The following is a 23,896-nucleotide window of genomic DNA, read 5'->3' as shown; positions in this document are numbered from 1 at the left end:
ACACACACAAGCAAATATACACAATGCATGCACAGAGACATCTGCCCACTAAAATGAACAAGTAGGTGCAATACCTGGCATGCTCACAGCTCCTCCTGGAGAGCATGTAAGCACAGTAATAATGATAATAATGATAATAATTTATTATTTATACCCAGCCCATCTGGCCAGGCTTCCCCAGCCACTCTGGGTGGCTTCCAACCAAATATTAAAACACAGTAATGCATCAAACATTAAAAGCTTCCCTAAACAGGGCTGCCTTCAGCTGCCTTCTAAAAGTCAGATAGTTGTTTATTTCCTTGACATCTGATGGGAGGGCATTCCACAGGGTGGACGCCACTACCGAGAAGGCCCTCTGTCTGGTTCCCTGTAACTTGGCTTCTCGCAGTGAGGGAACCGCCAGAAGGGCCTCGGTGCTGGACCTGTGTCCGGGCAGAACGCTGGGGGTGGAGACGCTCCTTCAGATATACTGGGCCGAGGCCATTTAGGGCTTTATAGGTCAGCACCAACACTTTGAATTGTGCTCGGAAACATACTGGGAGCCAATGTAGGTCTTTCAAGACCAGAGTTATGGGGTCTCGGCAGCCACTCCCAGTCACCAGTCTAGCTGCCGCAATCTGGATTAGTAATGGCATCCGGATTGGCCCTATCAGCCGGCCAACTAATTCACATGAACAATAACAACAGTGTGGCAGGCATTCCATCACCCCAGGCTGTTGCCAGCCAGAGACATAGTGATGGTAAACAGGAAACCTGCCCTTACAGGCATAATGACTTAGAAAATGCAGTATACGCTCTAAACCCACTCTCAATTGCTACATATCCAAGGTTATTTAATTAGTGCATGACACAACTGGCATAGCTGAAGGAAAACAAGAAAGAACACTACCAATTCTCCCTCTGGTGGCTTCTTGGTAAATCTGTCTCCTCGCCTTTTACAGCAGAAACGTTTTGTTTGTTCAGAAGATTTCTATCAGCGCCTCACCGTATAATCCCAGAGTGGGTTACAGCAGCAGAATACACCGCCGTAAAAAACAGCCAAAACTATTACAATAATAAAACAAATTTAAAAATTCCAAATGGAACAGACTCCTGACTCCTATTGTCCTCAGCTTCTGGAATCGATGGGTGTGGGGAGTCCAGAGTCACAGGTTACATTTTCTCTGCTCTACAGAGCACCTAATAAAGAGAGTTAATATGGATAGACAGTAGGCAATCTACTGTCTATACTGCTGCTGTACTTTACAGTGGGGGGAACCCAAATTTAAAGTAATGGAAAATGTAAGGAGCCTTGTTACGGACTGGTTACAATACCATCAGTTACATGAAATGTTTAAATTAAGATAGAAATAATGGTTTTCTGGACAAAGCTTCCAATTCGAAAACGAACTTTTACAAAATAAAGAGAAACCTTTGTCCAAAATGTACAGTTTGTTATTAGAGTGGGAAACAACAAAAAAATGAGCTTGTTAAAACCTCAATGACACACTGAGCAAGAGATATAGGTCATATTACAGATTTTAACCTCTGGGAAAATCTCTTCTCTTTCCTGTTGCTACTGGTTTTTGTAGGTAGTAAGCCCACAATTTATGTGCATTTCACTTGTGCGCATTTAGCTTTATGTGTTGAGGCAAAAAAATAAAAATTAAAAAGGGGGTGGAAAGGGGGAGTTCCAGGAAAATAACTATGGCAATCCTGTCCACCTTTGCACCCAATGTGTTTTGACGTTACACGGTTTTGGCTTTAGTCACGTGGGCTTACTGTAATAGAAAATGAAAAGAAAAGCAATTATATGAAAAAAGAGAAAATGTTTCTCAGGCTGCTGAAGCGAAGCCTATGAACTTCTATGGGAATTTTTTAGAAAGCCTGGGTGCAAGACTGCACTAAGTGGGGAATGAAAGGCCTTTTACGAACGTAAGCGAAGGAGCGCCTTCTCCCATACAGACCTACCCAAGTGTTAAGATCTATGGGGAAGCTCCTCCTAGTAGTGTTAGATCTATCTGAAGCACATTACGCCTTCTCGTTGGCTGCACCAGCATGGAAGTCTCTCCCCTCTGATATACGACTGGCGTTGATCTTGGTGAGTTTTCGGCACCCGCTGAATACACATTTGTTTGTTGGGCATTAACATTGGAATCTATTTTCCATTGTTGTTTTGCTGGGCATTGTGAATATTTGCATGTGTTTTACTCTGAACGTTGTATTTTAAAATTGTTCATGTACCCAACCTCTGGAACTGCCAATGCAATGAAGAGCAAACATTTAAAGTGAGAATAACCAGACATTAAGAATACCTCTGCTGGGTCAGAACAAGAAGCCATCTAATTCTGCATCACATTTCTTGCCTCTGAAGCTCATAAGCAGGCCATGGAGGGAATAGTTTTCCCCTGTTTAATAATAATAATAATAATAATAATAATAATAATAATAATAATAATTTCTACCCCGCCCATCTGGCTGGGTTGTCTAAGACACTCTGGGCGGCTTCCAACAGAAGGTTAAAAATACATTAAAACTTGTTGTGCTCCCTGGTTTCTGGTTTTAATAGGACTACTGTTTCTGAACCTGGAAATCTGTACAGCTGTATGCAATGTAGTGTTAAGTTACAGCCACTTAGTGGTATATTTCCCACTCGGCCATCTGCTATGCAACAGGTTTCCGCTAGTGCAACTGTTGCATTCGATGCATCATTAAAACTCACCCGTTCACAAAGAACACTGGATAACATCCCATCATGACTAATAGTCATTGGCACGCTATTCCGCAAATTTGTCTAACCTCCTTTTTAGAGCCATCCAAGCTACTGGCCATCACCGAATTCTGTGGCAGCGAGTTCTGTACACTGCCCGACGTGTGAAGTTCTTCCTTTCGTCTGTCTTGAAATCCCCCATCTATGGGGGGGATTACCTTTGATTACCTTTGCATTGAGGTATAAAACCTCCTCTGCCCATTTTCTCAACATCCTGCACAAATTTTATAGACCTCTTACCATGTTCCTTCTCCCTAATTTTTTTTTTTACTAACAAAAAGTTTTATTTATAAAGAACTACAATTCAACACCAAAGTTATTGAGAATTATGCAAGCACAAATTAAGTAACTGGCTTCATTCTTCACTCTTCAGACACTAATGGTAGAATTGGGAGTGATACCATTAAACCACTGCATATTTTCTTCTATAGGTTTAAAGATTAAACTAATAAGCAAAACAGACTCAATAGCCATTTCTAGTTAGAAACACTCTGTAGAAGAGGAATATTGTCTCCTTTTAACATGATTCGACTCAGCTGTTTCCTTGAGGAGTGAATCTCCTCAGCATCATCCAGAACCAAGTTCATATATTCATCAAATCCAATAATACAGCCTTCTATCCTCATGTTCACCTGTTCATACAGCCACACCTGAATTCTGGACCTATTCTGTAGGTATCTGAAGATGAGGTTGATGGGCTGCACTATCACTTTCTGCACCTTCTGGCCTTGGCCATGGCCAGCAGCTGGGCTGTGAACGACTCCCAACAGGATGAGCCCTACTTAGGCGGAACGGGGCAGGCAACGGTCACCTGACAAACTGACAAACTGGAACGTGTCCAGAGGAGGGCAACCAAAATGGTCAAAGGCCTGGAAATGATGCCTTATGAGGAACGGCTAAGGGAGCTGGGCATGTTTAGCCTGGAGAAGAGGAGGTTAAGGGGTGATATGATAGCCATGTTCAAATATATAAAAGGATGTCACATAGAGGAGGGCGAAAGGTTGTTTTCTGCTGCTCCAGAGAAGCGGACACGGAGCAATGGATCCAAACTACAAGAAAGAAGATTCCACCTAAACATTAGGAAGAACTTCCTGACAGTAAGAGCTGTTTGACAGTGGAATTTGCTGCCAAGGAGTGTGGTGGAGTCTCCTTCTTTGGAGGTCTTTAAGCAGAGGCTTGACAACCATATGTCAGGAGTGCTCTGATGGTGTTTCCTGCTTGGCAGGGGGTTGGACTCGATGGCCCTTGTGGTCTCTTCCAACTCTATGATTCTATGATTCTATGACCTCCTCTCCCTCCTCGCCTTATCCCTCACACCTCCTTTCTCCCTAAATGAAAACTCCCCAACCGTTATAGTCTTTCCTGTTATAGGTGCAACACAAAGACACGCTCTACGGTGCTTACGAGGTGCTGGCAAAGTAAACTGCGACACAGACATTGTATGGCGTTTTATTGCTCAATGGGTCATTATACAAAATAAGCAGCCAGAGCGGCCATCTTGTCTTTGGGTTTCTTTGGATTCGGCCTCCCTCCAGGCCTCCTGCCTTTTCCTCTTCCCCGGCCCTGCCGTTTCCCCTGCCCTCCGCGATGCATGGGGTGCTTCATCGCCGCATGCTTCAGTTCAACCAGGTCTTGGAAGACAGGGTCGCAGAACACGCAGCCAGAGTGCTGCGTCTCATTGCCGGGGAGGGGGGACTTGGCTTTATTGAAATCCACGTCCACCAGCGCGGCGTCACACGACTCGCAGGTCTCGGCCGACACCCGTACCTTGTGGGCGTTTTCAAAGAAGTGCACGACCACGTTGCATTTGTTGCAGGCCATCTTCCACTTGGGCCCCGAGGTTGGGTCAAGCACCAGGACCCCGTTCTCACACTCCACGCACTGCCCGATTCCAAGCATGTTCAGGGAGTGCTGGCACGTGGGGTGGGTGCACTCATTACAGCCCATTCCTGGAGGAAAAGGAGCGACAAAGACCGTGAGAGACCTTTGCAGCTCACATCCTGGCCCCTTCAGTATGAGAGAGGGGAAATAACTGCATCCAGAGTTCTGCAAAACAACCTATTTCCCAATAATTTGTGTAACCTAACCTTTCAAAAGGGGACGCGGGTGGCGCGGTGGGTTAAACCACAGAGCCTAGGACTTGCCGTTCACAAGGTCGGCGGTTCGAATCCCTGCGACGGGGTGAGCTCCCGTTGCTCGGTCCCTGCTCCTGCCAACCTAGCAGTTCGAAAGCACGTCAAAGTGCAAGTAGATAAATAGGTACCGCTCCAGCGGGAAGGTAAACGGCATTTCCATGCGCTGCTCTGGTTCACCAGAAGCGGCTTAGTCATGCTGGCCACATGACCCGGAAGCTGTCTGCGGACAAACGCCGGCTCCCTTGGCCAACAATAAAGTGAGATGAGCGCTGCAACCCCAGAGTCGGCCACGACTTGACCTAATGGTCAGGGGTCCCTTTATCTTTACCTTTAACCTTTCAAATTCCAAATTATGCGAGTTAGGCAGCTCTGAAAGCTTACACATGCTTTGCATCTTTATTCTCATTGTGCAAGCTGGATTTCTCACTTTCTCTCTCTCTAATAAAAACATAAGGATGTCATCATGCAGCTCCAATAGTAGGTTTTGTAGTGCAACATCGTAATCCAGGATTTTGGGGTAGAGGAGCAAAAGTGAAGGCAGGTTGCACAACTGCAGTGGCCATGGCATGGGAAGGAAAAGGGAGGCCACTGAGAGGCAAAAAGTGGTGGTTTTAAATAAAGGGAGAAGTTTGAGTAAAGTACTATGGAATATTTGAGGGCTCTGCATTCTCCATCTCTCATGTGAGGCAGCTGAGAGTGGAAGAGGGAGAAGTGAGAGTATAGCAAGAAGGGAGAGATGCTAAAAGGAAAAGAAGTGGATGTTTTAAACAGCCGCACAAGTTTGAGTAAAGTGGGGGTAGAGTAACACCGAGAGGAAGATATGACAGTTTTAAACAATAGCAGAAGTTTGAAAAAAGTAGGGATGGAGTGTCTCTGAGAGGACGGGTGGTGAGAGGTGTTGTCCAGAGTGAGTGTGTGGACTGGATTCTGAGTACTGGGTGGAAGTGCGTGGAGGGCACTATTTGGCCCCCTAGTCCAAGGTTCCCCACCCCTGCATTACAGCATATATTCTGTGGTTGGTGATGCACTCATGACCATATAAATTCCTAAAAGCTCTGTGTATGAGATGAAGATCAACCATGGCTGGATTTAGGATTCTTCTACAGGGAGGAAAGAGTGTTTTCTTCTGCCCAGCAAGTAGAAAACAGATCACACTTTATGGACAGCAGAGTCCATCTAAGCTTTCGTTTACTAACTGTGGGAAATCTTTTTAAAACCCCTACAGATTTGACTCATGAGAATGCTCCTAAGCGGTTAATTCCTATAAGTGAAACTGTACTCTCAGAAGCATATATACATATAGATTTGGTTGTAAGTTGCTTTGGGTTGCCCTGGGCAAGATAAAGCAACTAACTAACTGTCAGGGAACTGCCATCGGAACTAGAGGAGGAGGCGAGGCTCCACAGCGATGCTGGAGAGGGGCCAAGCAGGGAGAGAGGCAGGTCTCCGGCTGGGGAAGAAAATCAGCGCAACACCAGGGATAGAGGGGGGCCGATGGGGGAAGCAGAGAGGAGGCTCCAGGACTCTTCGCAGGAGACCAGCGAGGAGAGCACAGGTCCTCCGCTGCCCACACCCACCCTGCGCAGAAGACTTCCGCGCGGGGAAAGTAGGCGGTGACTTGGCGTCAAAGAACTTCTTTGCTGGAAGAGGTTCAAGAAACGCCCACTGACGGATTCTGCTAGCGACTGAACAGCCACGGAGTGGATGGCTGTCCAGACAGAAACGGTTTAACCAGGCAACCTAGCCCAGAGCGGCGGTAACTTACGCACGAGCAACCCCTAAAGCCATTACACTAACTAACTAACTAACTAACTAAATATAATAATAATAATAAAAGCCAGAAATTTAATAGTAGTAGTAGTAGGAGTAGTAGTGATAGTAATAATACAAGTCAGAAATCTATTTGCCCTTGACTGACTTGCAAGTAAACATATGTATACACAATTCTGATATAATTTTAAGCATAGGGGTGACTTGCGGCCACATTAGTGAAATTCTGGCCATCAGTAGTGATCCTAAGACTCAAAATATGGTTTGTCAAATATTTTCTCCAGAGCTGTCAGAATGACACCTGCAGCAGTTTTCTTCTTAAAACATTGTGAGAGACTATTATTTAAAAATGTGTCACAAAAAGGACCAAGCAGGTTATCTTTCACTGTAGAAAATCTAACCTTTTTTCATGTCTCTGAAAGGGGGATGGTTGTAACAGTAAGGACACAGCGGGTAGCTCTTCCCTCTTGACCCAGAGGACCACAGCACCAGTTCAAAGTCATCCAGTGGGCATCGCAACTCTTTGTAGAGTTTGATGACCCCATTCTGAGGAAGGCTGTAGGTCTCGTCGCAGTGAGAGCAGTGCAGACGGCTCGGCTTCGCCTACAAAGAATTAAGGAAAAGACATTAAGAAAGATGATGGCTTTCCCTCTCATCATCTTACTCAAAAGACCTCTTCATTTGGCAAGGGGTAAAGCCTAAATCAAATGTCACTGACCTTGCAGGTCTCACCTGCTGCCCACAAAATCCTGTTCTCGAGTTATTTTGTCTTGAGACTGCTTTTGAAAAGTATCTGGGCAGTTCAGCTGTTCCAGAATGAAGTGGGTAGAGTGTTGAAAGAAGCCAACTTTTGGACCGTATGGCACCATCATTACAGTACTTTCGCTGGATACTGGCCCATTTTCAGGTACAATTCAAAGTGTCGGTTATCATTTTAAGAGACTCAAAACAGTGTAAGACTCAGAAACCTAAAGGCTGAAAGTTTTAACTTTCTGGATAAGTTAACTTAGTCTTAACAGTGCTCAGTTTATAAAGAAGAAGAGTTAAGGTAAAGATATATATTTATTTTTCATTCCACTTATGAAATGTAAGAGGTAAAACAGCACTCTTACAACCTTTATAAAAGCAGAATACCCAAATGAGTGCTTTTTAATAAGTATACTGCCAGATGCACTTCTTCCTTCAGTGGCCTGATATTTGTACCGTGGTACCTCGAGTTACGAACTTAATTTGTTCTGGAGGTCTGTTCTTAACCTGAAACCGTTCTTAACCTGAGGTACCACTTAAGCTAATGGGGCCTCTTGCTGCTGCGCTGTCGTCATGGTGCGATTTCTGTTCTCATCCTGAGGTAAAGTTCTCAATCCGTGGTACTACCCGAGGTTAGCAGTCTGTAACCTGAAGTGTTTGTAACCTGAGTTGTTTGTAACCTGAGGTACCATTGTATTTAAAAAGAGAATGAAACATGCAGAGTTGTGGTCAGTACTTCAGAGAACTGTGGAACAATTCTTAAATTCTACATTACCTGAATATACTTCATAAAACGATGGCATTTTCCACAGCGGGAAAGGGGCTTGCCTGTGGCAGCAAGCGGTGAGAAGGACACTTCCATCAATTCATCCATGCCTGCCACAAAAAAAAGAAAGAAAAGAAAAAGTCACAGAAATGTCAACTGCATGCTTTGTTTGCTTCCTGATTTCAACATGCAAGGCTAGATACGATTCGAGAGTGGAAAAACCCTTACCGGCAATTGAATCAACAAAGTAGTGAAATTTCCTTTTGAAGATATCCAGGGTGTGCTCTAGGACCTGGTGATAATTTGCTTTACCTTGGGCGATAAGGTTGAGTTGTTTCTCTACAGCGCTGCGGATTGTGGGGAGAACGAGCTCTGCATCTGAGAGGAAAACCAGAGGTAGAACAAATATTCAAGCTGGGTGTACAGAGAGGTCAGTCTGCCAGGATCTTCCCTGCTATGAGCCCAATTCAAATAATCTGTGCAAAAGCATACTGTTCCCTGGGGGCAATTCTCGTTTATTGTGCAGGAGATGTCGGGGGACTGCACCTAATGTCTAAAAGCATTTGCTAACACTTGTATCCATGTTCAGACATGTTTCCATCTGATGGACTATATCCCCCAGCAATGTTATTATGTAGAGAGGTTTTTTAAACAGCATTTTAAAAATAAACTTCTCCTTTGGCTAGACTCTTATTCCTGTGCAGGGGCAGACCTTGGTGATATGGTACCCTGTGCGAGGCTAAAATTTGACACCCTCTCCAGCCCTCTCCCTGCCTTCCCAAAGCCAGGAAAGAAGTGCTGGGCTTTGCGAAGGAGGCATGAGGGTCCTATAATAGTAGTAGTAGTAGTACTAGTACTAGTAGTAGCAGTAATAATAATAATAATAATAACAACAACATCAACAATAACAATTTATTACTTATACCCCGCCCATCTGGCTGGGCCTCCCCAGTCACTCTGGATGGCTCCCAGCAGAATATTAAAAACACGGTAAAATATCAAACATTAAAAACTTCCCTAAACAGGGCTGCCTTCAGATGTCTCCTAAAAGTCAGATAGTTGTATATTTCCTTGACATCTGATGGGAGGGCGTTCCACAGGGCGGGCGCCATCACCGAGAAGGCCCTCTGTCTGGTTCCCTGTAACTTTGCTTCTCGCAGCAAGGGAACTACCAGAAGGACCTCAGAGCTGGACCTCAGTGTCCGGGCTGAACGATGGGAGTGGAGACGCTCCTTCAGGTATACTGGGCCAAGGCCGTTTAGGGCTTGAAAGGTCAGCACCAACACTTTGAATTGTGCTCAGAAACGTACTGGGAGTCAATGTATGTCTTTCAGGACCGGTGTTATATGGTCTCGGCAGCCACTCCCAGTCACCAGTCTAGCTGCCATATTCTGGATCCTAGAACGCTCATGCCTTTTTCTCAAAGGTGGACAAGAGCTTTGCAGATTTTGAGAAGGTGCCCTCCTTGACTGAGTGCCCATGTGTGGAAGAACTGGTGGCACTGCCCTAAAACTGTCTCAGCTCTATGGAAGCTAGGATCTCCAATTGTGAAAAATTGTACAGAAAAGCAGCCACAAACCAACCTATTTTATAGTAGCCGTGCACGAGAACAATGCCCAGGTTTGTAGGTTTCAGTCTGCGGCCGCTCTCTACCGTCACATAGTTGCGCTGGCAGATGTTGTTGATATGCACTGGAATGCTGGCATCCGTTCCTGATAGCAGTGATGATAATAATACCACTTAGCATTTGTAGTGCACTTTAAAAGAGTTCAAAGTAGCTCATGTGCATTATCAAGCTGTAACCCTGTAAGGTTAATATTCAATAATATTACAGTGGTACCTCAGGTTAAGTACTTAATTCATTCCGGAGGTCCGTTCTTAACCTGAAACTGTTCTTAACCTGAAGCACTTTAGCTAATGGGGCTTCCTGCTGCTGCCACGCCGCTGGAGCAAGATTTCTGTTCTCATCCTGAAGCAAAGTTCTTAACCTGAAGCACTATTTCTGGGTTAGCGGAGTCTGTAACCTGAAGCGTATGTAACCTGAAACGTATGTAACCCGAGGTACCACTGTATTATCTCCGATATTGCAAGGAGACAGAGAGAGAGCGGTTTGCCTAAGACCACCAAGTGAATTCATAGCAGAGGCAATATTCAAACCGGGGACTTGATCTGTAGCTCACAGTGCATTCCTATAGAAAGGAAGTTCCACTGAACTTCCAAGTAAAGTGTGCAAAGGACTGCAGCCTCAATCTCTTCATCCACTTTTTATCTATTGTTCTATTCCCTCAGACTTTCCAAGTTCCAAAATGGAAAGCTTCATGTTCATCCCTTCTTTGTGTATACACCCCAATTCTCTAAATATTTGCTCTCCTTTGGCTCACAAGGTCAAGTCTCCTGCTCCTTAAAATAAAAAGTCCAGACACAAAGCAGTGGCCAAAATAAGAGGAAAAGCTTTTACGAAACAGTAACACAAACGTGACAATCTAAGAAATGGAGTGGTCGCAAACGCAATGCTGGGGATTTTGAGTTCAGAGTTCTCGTTCCTGAACACCAAATTAGTTTAAACATACAGTGGTACCTCGGGTTACATACGCTTCAGGTTACATACGCTTCAGGTTACAGACTCCGCTAACCCAGAAATAGTACCTCGGGTTAAGAACTTTGCTTCAGGATGAGAACAGAAATCATGTGGCGGCGCAGCAGCAGCAGGAGGCCCCATTAGCTAAAGTGGTGCTTCAGGTTAAGAACAGTTTCAGGTTAAGTATGGACCTCCAGAATGAATAAACGAGGTACCACTGTACTGCATTCTATATCCCTCGTTACAAGTACCAAGTGTAATTCCTCCTGGAGTCATCTCCCACAAGATAATGCCCCACAGCTTCATGGTAAGTTTGCTTTTTAATGGCTGCCATGAAGTTCATTTCAGTGGATCTGAAAACTTGGGGTGACTAGCACCCTAAGTCTGCCACTTTGAACCACCATTTTGCACCGACTCCAGCTGATGAACCTCAGGATTTTAGCAAAAAGGAAAAAAGAAAAAAGTATATTATGTGAGCATGATATTAATATTCCAACACAGACATCTCCCACCCTTTCCAACACACAGGAACATTGCCACCACCAACGGCATTTTGCCAATATTTGAAGAAACGCCAGTTCATTATTAGATGAAAGAAAGTGATCTGTTCCCTTCCGTTTCCTACCAATGCCATGTTTTTCCATCAGAGTAATGAGCTCTGCTTCAGTCAGATAGTCAGGAGGATTAGTTTGTTTCTCCAGCAGCTTAACTTCACTGATAGGGAAGACTGTGCCTCTCTCACAGATGGGGAGACTCTCTTCTGGCGGAATGCTCTGCCAGGGCATAATCTCAGTGAAACCTGTAGCAAAGTTAAAATTCTGATTAATCGGGATTGTTGCTTTCTAAAAATTCCACATCTCAACTGGCCTCTGGCTAGAGGTTAACTGGTTGGTTCCCATCCGGCTCTGACATCAGACAGGCCCCCAGTTAAGTACGTTTTGAAATCCCAGTGAGATGTATTTGATAATACAGTCGTACCTTGGTTTTCTAACAGCTTAGTTCCCAAACGTTTTGGCCCCCAAACATTGCAAACCCGGAAGTGACTGTTACGGTTTGCAAACTATTTTTGGAAGCTGAACATCCGGCGGCGCTTCCATGGCTTCTGATTGGCTGCAAGAGCTTCCTGCAGCCAATCATATGCTGCGATTTGGTTTTTGAACGTTTTGGAAGTCAAATGGACTTCCAGAACGGATTCCGTTTGACTTCCAATATATGACTGTAACCCCAATTTTGGGTAAGTACTAAATGTTATCTTCTAATACAAGGGGACAAGTATACAAAGATGGTACCCGGTGTCTGTAAAGACTCCAGTGGTGTTTGCTGATGTTGTTTTTTGTAAAAAAATATTGTATACCAAAGATACCAAAAGTCTCACTGACTTCATTTTCCAGAGGCACAGAAACTCAATCAATCAATCAATCAATCAATCATTTATTGTATTGGACTCAAAGCCATTACAAATCCAGCAAATCCAATATAACCTATTTAAAAAGATCCAGAAATAAGAAACCATTTACAATAAATAAAACTAATGAGTCCGCTGCACAATCTACAGTGTTGTCTTTTATGTGACTAGCACAAAGACTTTTAGTGGCTTTTGCAAATAAGACTGCTTTATATGTGACAAGCGGGTCGCAGTCAGATAATAGCCAACATATTTTCACTTCAGGGTTCTGTCCCTGTAGCGGTGCCAAAATCTGTTCCAAAAAATCTCTTTCTGGGGTTTTGATAGAGCTGACAATGGAGTATGTAATGGGGAAGATCTTCTACTTCACCTACCCCACAAACACAGAATCTTAAATTGCCTTGGAATTTTCCTGTATCTTCCATCTAAGATTGCTTGAGAGCTGTAAAAGCAATTCTCAGGGAGGCAAAGTAAGTGTCTCCAAATATTGGGTTCTGGTGCGGTTAGATTTCAGCAAATGGTACCAATGGGAGAATTTTGAGATATAGATTGAAGATAAGTCTTGCTCGTTAGCTCAGAAACTCTACCCAACAATAACCCATGCGGCAGAAATACTAAGTGATATATAAATTTACACACAGAGGTGATATCATAACTTATAAAGGTAAAACCAGTGATCCTCAACAACCCTATAGGGAGGCTAGTGTGAGATTTGGTCTTACATACTTTCTGTACCACTTTGTGTGAGCAATAAACACAAATGCACAGAAGGATTAAAAATATGACTGAATTGAGAAATATATGGAGAATGAGACATGCACATTTCTTTGCTCCTTCCTTACCTGGTGAAATAACAGTCTTTCCTATACAGGTAAAACGTTCAGGACCAATGCTGCAAGCAATGGTGGTTTGGAGGTATTTGCAGTCAGCACTGACAGTGGCAATGAAATGCCTTGTAATGTATTCATATAATCTCCATCCATCACCACCTAGAAATACAGATATTTTTCACTCCAGTTTGCATGCTACTTTAGAAGAACAGGAGGAAAGGCAAATTCTAAGGGGGGAAGATGCTAACTTATTCATGTACATTTCTTTAAATCCTTATGCCTCCATATCCATTATGATTCTGCGCCAAAATAAGTTTAACAGCACAATCCCAACCATGTCTACTCAGAAGTAAGTCCTAAAGAATTCAGTGGGGCATACTCCTAAATCACTGGGGTTAAGATTCCCACTTAATTTCCCCCTTTCACTAAGGAAGGTTCACTCTCAATACCAATCTTTCATTTTTATGGCTTCTCAGTTAAAATGTAAGAAACACAGGGTTGTCTTATATTGAGTCAGGCTAATGGTTCATGTACCCAGCGGTGTCAACGCTGACTGACAGAATGGGCTCTCAAGGGTTTTAAAGAGTCTTTCTCAGCCAAATCAGGACACGGCAGGGATTGAACTTGGAATATTCTGCATGCAAAATAGGTTGCTTTAGCAGGAAGGAATACAAGTGAGACGAACGATGACTGCTTTAAGTTCTAGAAAAAGGAGAAGATAAAGTCCCCACCAGAGAAGAATGGCAGATCAAGTTGATGGGATTATGCTGAAATGGCCAAATTGACCAGGAGAATCCGAAATCAGGAAGACCAACATTTTAATAAGGAATGGGGGAAATTTATAACTTATCTTAAAAACCATTACAAACAGTTAAAATTGTTAGTAGGATTGGAATATCACCTGTAGTCTAATGGTGAATTTTGGACACAGTGAAGAGGTACAAGATTTGGATTACAATAAAAGACGCAGGAGGAAATGATTAACAATAGGACCCACAAAGGGGAGGAGGGAAGTCCAAGAGATTCATTGGAATCTTGTTTTTTATGTTGTAAATTGAATAACGTGACAGTAAAATTTTAATTTGGAAAACCAAATAAATAATTTTTTTTTAAAAGTTCTAGAAAAAGGACTGCTTTACCAGTTTAAAGGGTACCATCTTAACTCTGGGGACATGGGTGGTGCTGTGGTCTAAACCACAGAGCCTAGGGCTTGCTGATCAGAAGGCTGGCGGTTCAAATCCCAGTGACAGGGTGAGCTCCCGTTGCTCAGTCCCTGCTCCTCCCAACCTAGCAGTTCGAAAGCACTCCAGCGCAAGTAGATAAATAGGTACCGCTCCGGCGGGAAGGTAAATGGCATTTCCATGTGCTGCTCTGGTTCATGAGAACCGGCTTAGTCATGATGGCGACATGACCTGGAAGCTGTCTGTGGACAAACGCCGGCTCCCTGGGCCTATAGAGCAAGATGAAAGCGCAACCCCCGAGTCATCTGTGACTGGACCTTATAGTCAGGGGTACCTTTAACTTTACCTTAACTTTCAGTGTGTAGCCCAAATAATTGAGACTAACAACTGGCGTGATTCACGCTCATAAACATACTAAAAAAAGTATTTGAGAGAAAATTTAAGCCTTATGAATAACTGCTAAGAAAAATACTTTCAAGTCAACTTTACTGTATTATGAGGCCATGCCCTCCCCTCCCCTCAGGTAAATCACTGCTTGCAGGCCAAGCAATTTCCACGAGGTCTAAAAAATGGTAACCAGCCTTTAGGTGTTTAGACTTCTGAATAATCAGTCACCTAGTTCTGCTTCCGTGGCAGTTCTCATCGGTGTTATTGGGGGGTGGTCACCGGCATCATGACCCTTCCTTGGTTTGTTAATACCTTCTGACAGTAATGCTTTTACCTAGGGGGGAAACCAAAAGAAAGCACATGTACATTATGAAAGCAGATTTTTCTTCATGACCACAGTCAGTCTAAAGTTCGGTGATCTTCCACGGATTTCAGTGGGAAACATTTAAGCATCTGCTTTTAAAAAAACCTCACTAAAAGCAATGGTACTTTAGGAGAGCTCAACTGTGGCCGGATCATGCCCTTTCTATTTCTCATTATTTGCGTAGCAGTTTGCAAAAGGTGCCATTTTCTTCACAATGCTTTTTCAAATAAATAGAAGCTATAAAAAAATTAAAACTTACTGTTTCAGCCCAGTAAGGATTATTAGCCTGCTGCCTCAAAGAGCCCTTCAGATCAAAGTTCTCAGGATAGTGGGTAGTTTCTGTTCGAGGATAACTGATATAGCCTTGTGTATAAAGCCGTTCAGCTATTTGCATGGCATGCTGTGGTCCCATTCCTAGAAACAAAATATTTACATATTTTTTTAAATTAAAAAGTCAATTATCTTATTTAATAACCAAATGTTTAGAGTCACAAGACTTTTTCCAGATTTAATCTTTTCCACAATTCGGAAAGGTCTGTATAGTAAAGGCTATGGTTTTCCCAGTAGTGATGTATGGAAGTGACAGCTGGACCATCAAGAAGGCTGATTGCCGAAGAATTGATGCTTTTGAATTATGGTGCTGGAGGAGACTCTTGAGAGTCCCATGGACTGCAAGAAGAACAAACCTATCCATTCTGAAGGAACTCAGCCCTGAGTGCTCACTGGAAGGACAGATTGTGAAGCTGAGGCTCCAATACTTTGGCCACCTCATGAGAAGAGAAGACTCCCTGGAAAAGACCCTGATGTTGGGAAAGATGGAGGGCACGAGGAGAAGGGGACGACAGAGGACGAGATGGTTGGATAGTGTTCGCGAAGCTACCAGCATGAGTTTGATCAAACTACGGGAGGCAGTGGAAGACAGGAGTGCCTGGTGTGCTCTGGTCCACGGGGTCACGAAGAGTCGGACACGACTAAACAACTAAACAACAACAACAACAATTCGGAATGTAGAGAGCAGCCCCATACCAGATAAGATTACTTGTCCAGTTGGCCAAGTGCTGTCTGTTCCAAGCGGAACTCACTCTTCAAAGTCTCCGTTTAGCATCAGGCATCAGGTGCTGTGAGAGACTGAACCCGGGATTTTCTGCAGGCAAAGCACTGCAGCAATGCCCCAAGTCTCTGAGCTGTGAGCTAAACAAGATGGATACCACTGGGCCACATACTTACCCAATGCAGAACTGGCAACTCTTAACATCTCTACAGTATTCAGAGCCAGAGGTCTCTGCTTAGCCTTCTCCTTCTTACTCACAGACTCGATCTACAACACAGAAATAAGTCCCTTGGTGAGATATGAGGGGGAAGCAGAAGGGAAAGGCAACCAATAACATGGTCCTATACATGCCTACTTGAAAGTAAGTCTCATTAGGTGCTACTGGGCTTACATTCAGGTACATTGGTCAACAATTGCGAGCTAAATTTCTCTCTCACCAATTTAGTATGGAGATGAGGAAGCTAGCAACATGTTTCTATTGTACAGTTGTATCTCGGAAGTCGAACAGAATCCATTCCAGAAGTCCGCTCGACTTCCAAAGCGCAGCTTCTGATTGGCTGCAGGAAGCTCCTGCAGCCAATCGGAAGCGGCGGAAGCCCCGTTGGACCTTCAGCTTCTGAAAGAACATTCGAAAACTGGAACACTCACTTCCGGTTTTCGATCGTTCAGCAGCCGAAACGTTTGACTCCCAAGGCGATCGGGAGCCGAGGTACAGTACTTTTAATTCCAACACTTTAGGTACCATACAGTAACTGAAAACAGTTTGCCAGGAGTTGCCAAAGTGGTGCCTGCGGATGCTAGTGTGTGTGTGAAAGGTCTTGGTAAATGTCCCCATCAAAATCCACAGTGCACAGAAGACTGTTTGCTCTTCCTGAGCAATTCCTCTCCTACATTTAACACACCCTCTTAAACATGCCCACATTTCATTGGATGCCAGGATAAGACTCCCTCCTTCTTTTCTATTCTGTGAACGAGATCTCTGGCCTCCAGAGGTTGGAGACCCCGATACACCATGAGAGAAGATGCAAGGCATTATTTGAACTTTAACACTGAAACAACAGGAGTTCTGAAACCAGAATTCAGCCCGTGTACAACATTCTCATAGCCTTACCTTCGCTTCTTTCGCAACCTTTGTTATGTTTAGGAACATCTGAGCAATTTCCCTGTCAAACACCCTCACTCTGTCCCACTCGAGTGTCAGACAGCAGTCTTTTTCATGGCTAACCTGGCAGGAAGAAAATAAACAGAAAAGCTAAAGTATTTTCCGTTCTTCTCCAGCAGTAACCTGTTCTGTAACTGACATAACGGAGAAGCCAAAATGAACCATTGAGGTGGCTTATTCTAAGATGCTGCCCTTAGCAGGATGCTGTGACATGCCAAACTCCCAAGACTAACAGCAGACAAAACCGGTTTGTGATGGCACGCTACCAAGACAAAGATCCAGTTTTCAATTTAATTCATTCACTAGATTTGTACACTGCTTTCCTGCCAAGGTGGCCTACAATTTGTTTGTGATTCATGATACAGCCCCTTTGAAACTAATGAATTTGGTCCTTCATTTCTAATAATAATAATAATAATTATTCCCCAGCCACTCTGGGCGGCTCCCAACAGAATATCAATAACACAATACAGCATTAAACATTAAAAACTTCCCTAAACAGGGCTGCCTTCAAATGACTCCTAAAAGTCAGATAGTTGTTTATTTCCTTGACATCTGATGAGAGGGCATTCCACAGGGCGGGCACCACTACTGAGAAGGCCCTCTGCCTGGTTCCCTGTAACCTCACTTCTCGCAGTGAGGGAACCGCCAGAAGGCCCTCAGCGCTGGACCTTGGCGTCTAGGCAGAACGATGGGAGTGGAGATGCTCCTTCAGGTATACAGGACCGAGACTGTCCTGTATTTAAGTCACAAACCCATTTGCAACTATCTCAGTTACACAGAGATTTGCTTGTTACACTTCAAAATTCAAATTTTCTGCAAAGTGGGAAGAACTGAGGAGACATAAGAAACTGAATTGCTGCTGCAACTGAGGTAAGGAGTTGAAACTGTTTGAGTTTAGTTTCCATCCCAGCCTCCAGCATCACTGCTTCAAGCCCTGTCAAATTTGCCTCTTAAAAGAGTCGCAGTCCAAGGGTAGGTACTCTGTACTGCCTCAGCCTTCCTGTGCTTTCCCACTTCTATGGTGGCTGCACTGTAACACCCTTTACTTCAGGTGTGCAGAACCAGATGTAGCCCAACTACAACTCCCATCAGCCACAGCAAGCGTGGCCAGTGGTCAGGGATGATGGGGATTGTTGTTCAGTAACCTCTGGATGGCCAAAGGTTCCTTACAGCTACTATAGTTGATCTTATATCTAACCTGAAGCATATTCCATGAATGATGGTTCACTTTAAAGGCTTGTATCGAATCATGGATTTGTGCTAGCGGAGTTCTTCTGTAAGGTGGAACACCTGGCTGTCACCAGTCCCTCAAGGTTGGGTGACAACTCTGGGTCAGAGATGGCATAGAAGGCTGCAATTGGTAAAAATGGGTGGTCCTGCCTTGTGATAATAGAAGCTACCACTGGATACAACTTGAACCTGTGAATTTTTAACACAATTCTGAAACCTGAGCTAAGCTTTTCTTTTTTGCAATTAATATTAATAGCGTGGACAGAAGCAAATTCATATTCAGTTATTACCACAATTAGTTTCAGGGAGACAGGAATCTCTATATCACTAACCTTGGCTTGCAACACCCAGTAATTTTCAGGCTTGAAAGACTGGATTTTATCATGTCGCTCCACACAAAACCCTAGAGTTGGTGTTTGACAGGGTCCGAAGGAGATTAGTGAGCTGTCTAAATTGCCGTATTTACCCTGGAAGTATTTTGTCTGAAACCTATAAGAAAGATAAAGAAATTAAGTTAAGCTATTAGTTTTCAATGCTGATATTAAAACCTATTTAGCACCAATGATCTACATATATCTAACATATGTTTCCAGGAGATATTGTTAGAGCGTCACCATCTAAAATGTGTTTCAGTGATCTTGCACGTAAATGTCACATGCAAAATTTACTGGATGTGATTCTTACATTTTATAATTTTAAAATGTGTTGTTTTAAAACTGCTGCTTCTTTTTTTAGTGGCCATCATCTGTACAATGAATGACCCAGTTCACACATAAATGCTAAGCCAAACCATGGGTTAGCATGAACATATGAGTTCCCAAGGGAAAGAATGGTTGCTGCATTCCTCCCCCAGTCCAGCTACACTACTAAGGACTAAGCTATGGTTTGGTTTAGCATGCTCTCCAAACCCGAGTTTGTGGTATGCCTTACTCCAGACTATGAGCCTTAGTTCAGACAACATGCTGAACCAAACCAGGGCTTAGCCCCAGGTAGGGTGATGGCGACAGGACTGGGGGAGGACCACGCAGCTGTGACCCCTCCTCCAGGAACCCACACATTCACATCTCTGCCTTAAGTCATGGTTTGGCTTAGTGTTAAGTGCGAACTGAGTCAATAAATGGTATTGTGTGATTCTTTTTGAGTAACTTAGTGTGAAATAATCTTCCATGTACATCAGGCATGAGGAAACTGGGACGCTCTGGATGCTGTGTGGATACCTTGTAAATGCACAGCCAATTCTCAGATCCAGCTCCTGGCGGGCATCTACTGACAAAGCCTCATTGTGGTTAGGCTCCCCTAAGTTGTTCATGGCATTGCAAATGTCTGTGTCCGTAATAGAACTGAACTTGGCTCTGTATACAGTCCTTTCACTGCCACGAGGTTTATTCATCACAGGAACGGTAGCATCCAGGACCTACGAGATGAAACCAGAGAATGCTTCTTAATTAAAGTAAAAGTGCTGTAAATTAGACACATCCACTCTCAAGTGCCTATGAAGACAATAGGTACACCTCAGGAACATTGCAAGCACCATGGAAACAAATGGGAGTTGTTCAAGATCATGACTGTGAATGTTTCATTGATTTCAATGAAGCTTGCACGATAGAAGTTCCTGAGAGAGGTGCATCCAGAAATTTCACAGAAAACCAATCCACTTGTGGCTCCATTCTTCAAAATGCTGCTGTAGCATGAGAAAGGTCTTTGGGAAAATAGGGAGGCCAGGCCGTAACAAGAAATGTGAGTATCTTAGTCCTCCATTTCTACACTTTCAAGTCTAGAGGGAAGTCTGGCAGAATTCACACCACCACCCTGTCACATTTACCCGTTTCAACATGGGCTTTAGCAGATTTCTGGACTGGAAAAATGCTTTGCCCATTTATTTCTCTATGAGCTAATGCAGTATATTATCTAAGAAACCCAGCTACAAATCAGGAAATCCATGGATCCAATTTCATCTGCAGTGAATTCACTCAAGTAACTTTTGCCAACATAGTCTTAGCCTCCCCATCTGCAGTAGGGAGATAATAATACTGATTTAAGGAGTACAATGGACCAATTTGTATGCCATGATAAACCATGGTTTACTGTAAATGTGGAGACATTGGTGCATACCATCATCAGTAAAATATCAAAATGAATATTGTTTATATGAATTTACAACAGACAGGTTACCTGCCAGTTGTCTGGATTAGAAGACCTGAATTTTTCTACAAACTACAAAAGAAACAGTTTAAAGCCATAGATACCAACTAAAATGTTGCAGTTAAATAATGAATATAAATTGGGCACAGGAATCCTACCTCAAAGCAGATGTTTTCACCTTCCTTGTCACAGTCCAACCACAGAACAATACAGTCACAACCTCTCCCTTCCACCTAAAATACACATGGTCCAGTTAGTGTAAAGAAGGCAGGTGTGTCGCAGGGTGTCATACAACAGGATAAATAAATGTGCATGGTTCAAAGACAAATGTAATGCTTGCTTTTTTAAAACAAAAACAAAATCCTCAGAACAGCAAATACCTGTAAGAATTTCACCATGTTCAGTTTAGGATTTGCTTCTTTCTTTTCTGTAGGGGCCTTACTGAAAAGTTCAGCTGGGTCCACTTTATCCCAGTTGTTGTACTTTCCTGAGAAAGGCAACAGAATAAAATAACAGGTCTCATTATCTTCAAAGCCTTTTTGTGGCTATCTACCTTAGATAGATAGACCATAAAGAAGGCTGATCATCGAAGAATTGATGCTATTGAATTATGGTGCTGGAAGAGACTTTTGAGAGTCCCATGGACTGCAAGAAGATCAAACCTCTCCATTCTTAAGGAAATCAGCCCTGATTGCTCACTGGAAGGACAGATCCTGAAGCTGAAACTCCAATACTTTGGCCACCTCATGAGAAGAGAAGACTCCCTGGAAAAGACCCTGATGTTGGGAAAGAGGAGAAGGGGATGACAGAGGACGAGATGGTTGGACAGTGTTCTTGAAGCTACCAGCATGAATTTGACAAAACTGCGGGAGGCAGTGGAAGACAGGAGTGCCTGGCGTGCTCTGGTCCATGGGGTCATGAAGAGTCAGACATGACTAAACGACTAAACAACAACAACAACCTTAAAGGAGGAGTAGGCAATTTCCAGAATTTTCTGCAAGAGATCAGTTTGGACCTCTGGTGAGCACAACTTTATCCCTCCCTGGCAGCTCTCTGGATAGGGAGAAGGTTAAGGGGAAAAATATGGGAATGGTTCCACACACCATCAGCATGTGGCCCCCAACTGCTTACCCCCAAGGGAAAGTGGCCCTCAAAAGAATAAATGGTCTTAGAGGATGATGCTTATGTAGTTCAGAGATACGTGTATTTTTTATCTGACAAGTACAAAAGATCACTCTGGCAACCAGTTATATTCTCTGAAGCAGGTATATAAAAGGTGATAGCTAAGTAACATTGTCTACTTTTGCCTTCCAATCTAAGGGTTGATTCTCACACAATGCCCCAGTGGAAACATCAAGGCAAAACCACGGTCTGATTGTTGGGGTTGTGCCTCCATCTCGCCCACTCCTTCCTTCCCTTGCGTATCCTCAATTCCCTCTACCACACCCTGGTTAACACTAACTATAGTGTGTCGTGACATCTGAACTGGGCAAACAGTGGTTACTGCCATCCTTATTTGCCTCCAAACAAGGTTTTTTCTTTTTTTTAAAAAAGGAAGAACCTTGTTCATACTGTGTTTTCTAATTCTGGTCTGGAGGCAAACGATGATTTATGCTGCTTTAGTAATTAATTGATCCTTGAGAAATTGCTGGAAGTTTTTAGCAAGCTGAGCTTCTGATCTGGATGCGCACCCTAAATGCCAGTAGGATGTTGGCTTTTTCAGAAAGTGTCAGGGATCAGCTTCCTAAACATTTCAGTCAGCTCTGCAGAAATTCCTGCCCACTTTTTTTGGCCTCAAATAATAGCAGCACCAAATAAAAGTGTGAAGTAGTCAACAGGCAATGCTATACCTATAAAATCCAGTGTCATCACATGGCCGCAGACAGATGTCATCTTGAAACGGGCACTTTGTCCTATGAATGATCCAGTGTATTCATGCACTGAACATGCCCCATTCAGCCCTTTGCGAGAGGACATATTTCCTACAAGAAGACAAGCTAATGGTAACAGTAGATATTAAGAATGTCTCATGTTACATTTTTTTTTTGGAGAGATTAATCTTGTATATAAAGGAAGGCAAGCATCATTTAGGAAAAATAAATTACTTTTAGCAAAAATAAATTACAGTTGCATTTGGACCACTTAATCACTATAGGAGGGAGGACATATGTGGATGTAGTAAATTAGACGGTTATCCAGTATTTCATTTTCCATTTTAATAGGGTGATCCATGGGTGGCAAGGCAAATCCAAGTATTCCTGGAGAAAGCTGATCTCCAGGATCAATTCCTGTCACACTTCAGAACAGAAACTGCTTTGGAGGCCCTGGTGGATTATCTAGGCCAGGATATCCCAAACTTGGGTCTCCAGCTGTATTTGGACTACAATTCCCATCATCCCTGACCACTGGGCCCGGCTGGTTAGGGATGATGGGAGTTGTAGTCCAAAAGCAGCTGGAGACCCAAGTTTGGGAAACCTTCAATAGGAATGGGAGAACAACACTACAAGTTTTCTTATTTCCTTAGGTTGGTAATGCAGAATGTGAGGCTCTCCAGATGTTGTAGGACTCCAATTCCCATCAGAATGGCCAGTGCTTAGGGATGATGGGAGTTGTAGTCCAGCAACATTTGCCCAGGCCCTGATCTAATACAATAACCTTCCATTTTACAAGCATTTGACGTGCAATTTCAATCATACGCAGTTGGTGAGCTGCTTGAAAGTGTGCAGGTCGAGTCCCAAGCAAGGCAGAGAGCTATACACAATTTTTGTGTATGTGCATAACCCTCGGAACTGAACTGCCAAATAAAACGAGGGATTATTGTATCCTGTTTCTAAGCAGGAAGCTCACAAGCAGGACATAAAGTCTACAGCCCTGCTTCACTTTCCTCCTTTCTGATTTTCAGAGGAATACCACTTTTGAACCTGCTTTGGCTATTATGAATTCAATGGGGATTTACTCCCAAGTTGTGTGAATGGGATTCCAGACCAAATTGATTTAAATGCTACTACAAAAATACTGTCAAAACAACAAGCAAGAGTTTTAAATAAAAGGGATGTAGATCCCTCCTAACCTCTTGAAAGGATTTTGGCTATGGACTGAGCCAGAGAAGGCTTCTCTGCTACCATAAGAACCGTCTTCATCTTCTGCCGGTAGTGAAAAGGGTAATCAAATCTCAAGAAAATTCTGTCTTGTCAACCTAAAGAGAGAAAACAAATCCTATTTACCACTTATTTGGACTGGTGACCTGGAGATTCAGTATTTCCCCTCTCATTTTTTTTGTTTCACAAGTACACTGAAGCAACTATATATCACCCAGTATTCACATCTTCACAAATCCCAGTATGTAGTACAGTGATTTTTTTAAAAGGTCTCTTCCAGCTAAATTATGAGAGTAAC

The 23,896-nt window shown here is 43.4% G+C and overlaps 2 protein-coding genes across 2 annotated transcripts; both read right to left on the bottom strand.

Annotated features, from left to right (window-relative positions):
* Nucleotides 1-3,075: 3,075 nt before the first annotated feature.
* LOC128404305 (small nuclear ribonucleoprotein E-like) lies at nucleotides 3,076-4,187 on the bottom strand. Its single transcript, XM_053369792.1, has 2 exons — nucleotides 4,067-4,187; nucleotides 3,076-3,527 (listed from the first exon to the last, which is right to left on the bottom strand). The coding sequence occupies exons 1-2, from the start codon at nucleotides 4,185-4,187 to the stop codon at nucleotides 3,226-3,228; spliced, it is 423 nt and encodes a 140-aa protein (XP_053225767.1). The 3' UTR covers nucleotides 3,076-3,225.
* On the bottom strand, nucleotides 4,183-23,672 carry TOP3B (DNA topoisomerase III beta). The gene is made up of 17 exons (XM_053369260.1): nucleotides 23,571-23,672; nucleotides 22,351-22,482; nucleotides 20,881-20,987; nucleotides 20,659-20,733; nucleotides 19,576-19,772; nucleotides 18,691-18,847; nucleotides 17,075-17,188; nucleotides 16,140-16,230; nucleotides 15,172-15,326; nucleotides 14,777-14,882; nucleotides 12,993-13,139; nucleotides 11,371-11,544; nucleotides 9,751-9,879; nucleotides 8,396-8,545; nucleotides 8,177-8,277; nucleotides 7,056-7,257; nucleotides 4,183-4,698 (listed from the first exon to the last, which is right to left on the bottom strand). The coding sequence occupies exons 1-17, from the start codon at nucleotides 23,638-23,640 to the stop codon at nucleotides 4,217-4,219; spliced, it is 2,589 nt and encodes an 862-aa protein (XP_053225235.1). The 5' UTR covers nucleotides 23,641-23,672; the 3' UTR covers nucleotides 4,183-4,216.
* Between the last annotated feature and the right edge of the window lie 224 nt (nucleotides 23,673-23,896).

This window comes from Podarcis raffonei, chromosome 16 (genome assembly GCF_027172205.1).
Source record: "Podarcis raffonei isolate rPodRaf1 chromosome 16, rPodRaf1.pri, whole genome shotgun sequence".
Lineage (NCBI taxonomy): Eukaryota > Metazoa > Chordata > Lepidosauria > Squamata > Lacertidae > Podarcis > Podarcis raffonei.
This window is presented reverse-complemented; position numbering and strand designations above follow the sequence as displayed.

Excerpts from the sequence above, each read along its gene's own strand:
- LOC128404305 (XM_053369792.1), bottom strand. The coding sequence starts at position 4,187 with ATGTCTGTGTCGCAGTTTACTTTGCCAGCACCTCGTAAGCACCGTAGA. Across the intron at positions 3,528-4,066 it reads TTCATTTAGGGAGAAAGGAG|GGCTCATCCTGTTGGGAGTC; the intron begins GTGTGAGGGATA and ends CCGCCTAAGTAG.
- TOP3B (XM_053369260.1), bottom strand. The coding sequence starts at position 23,640 with ATGAAGACGGTTCTTATGGTAGCAGAGAAGCCTTCTCTGGCTCAGTCC. Across the intron at positions 14,883-15,171 it reads ATCCTTACTGGGCTGAAACA|GTAAAAGCATTACTGTCAGA; the intron begins GTAAGTTTTAAT and ends TTTCCCCCCTAG. Across the intron at positions 9,880-11,370 it reads GATGGAAAAACATGGCATTG|GAACGGATGCCAGCATTCCA; the intron begins GTAGGAAACGGA and ends CACTGCTATCAG.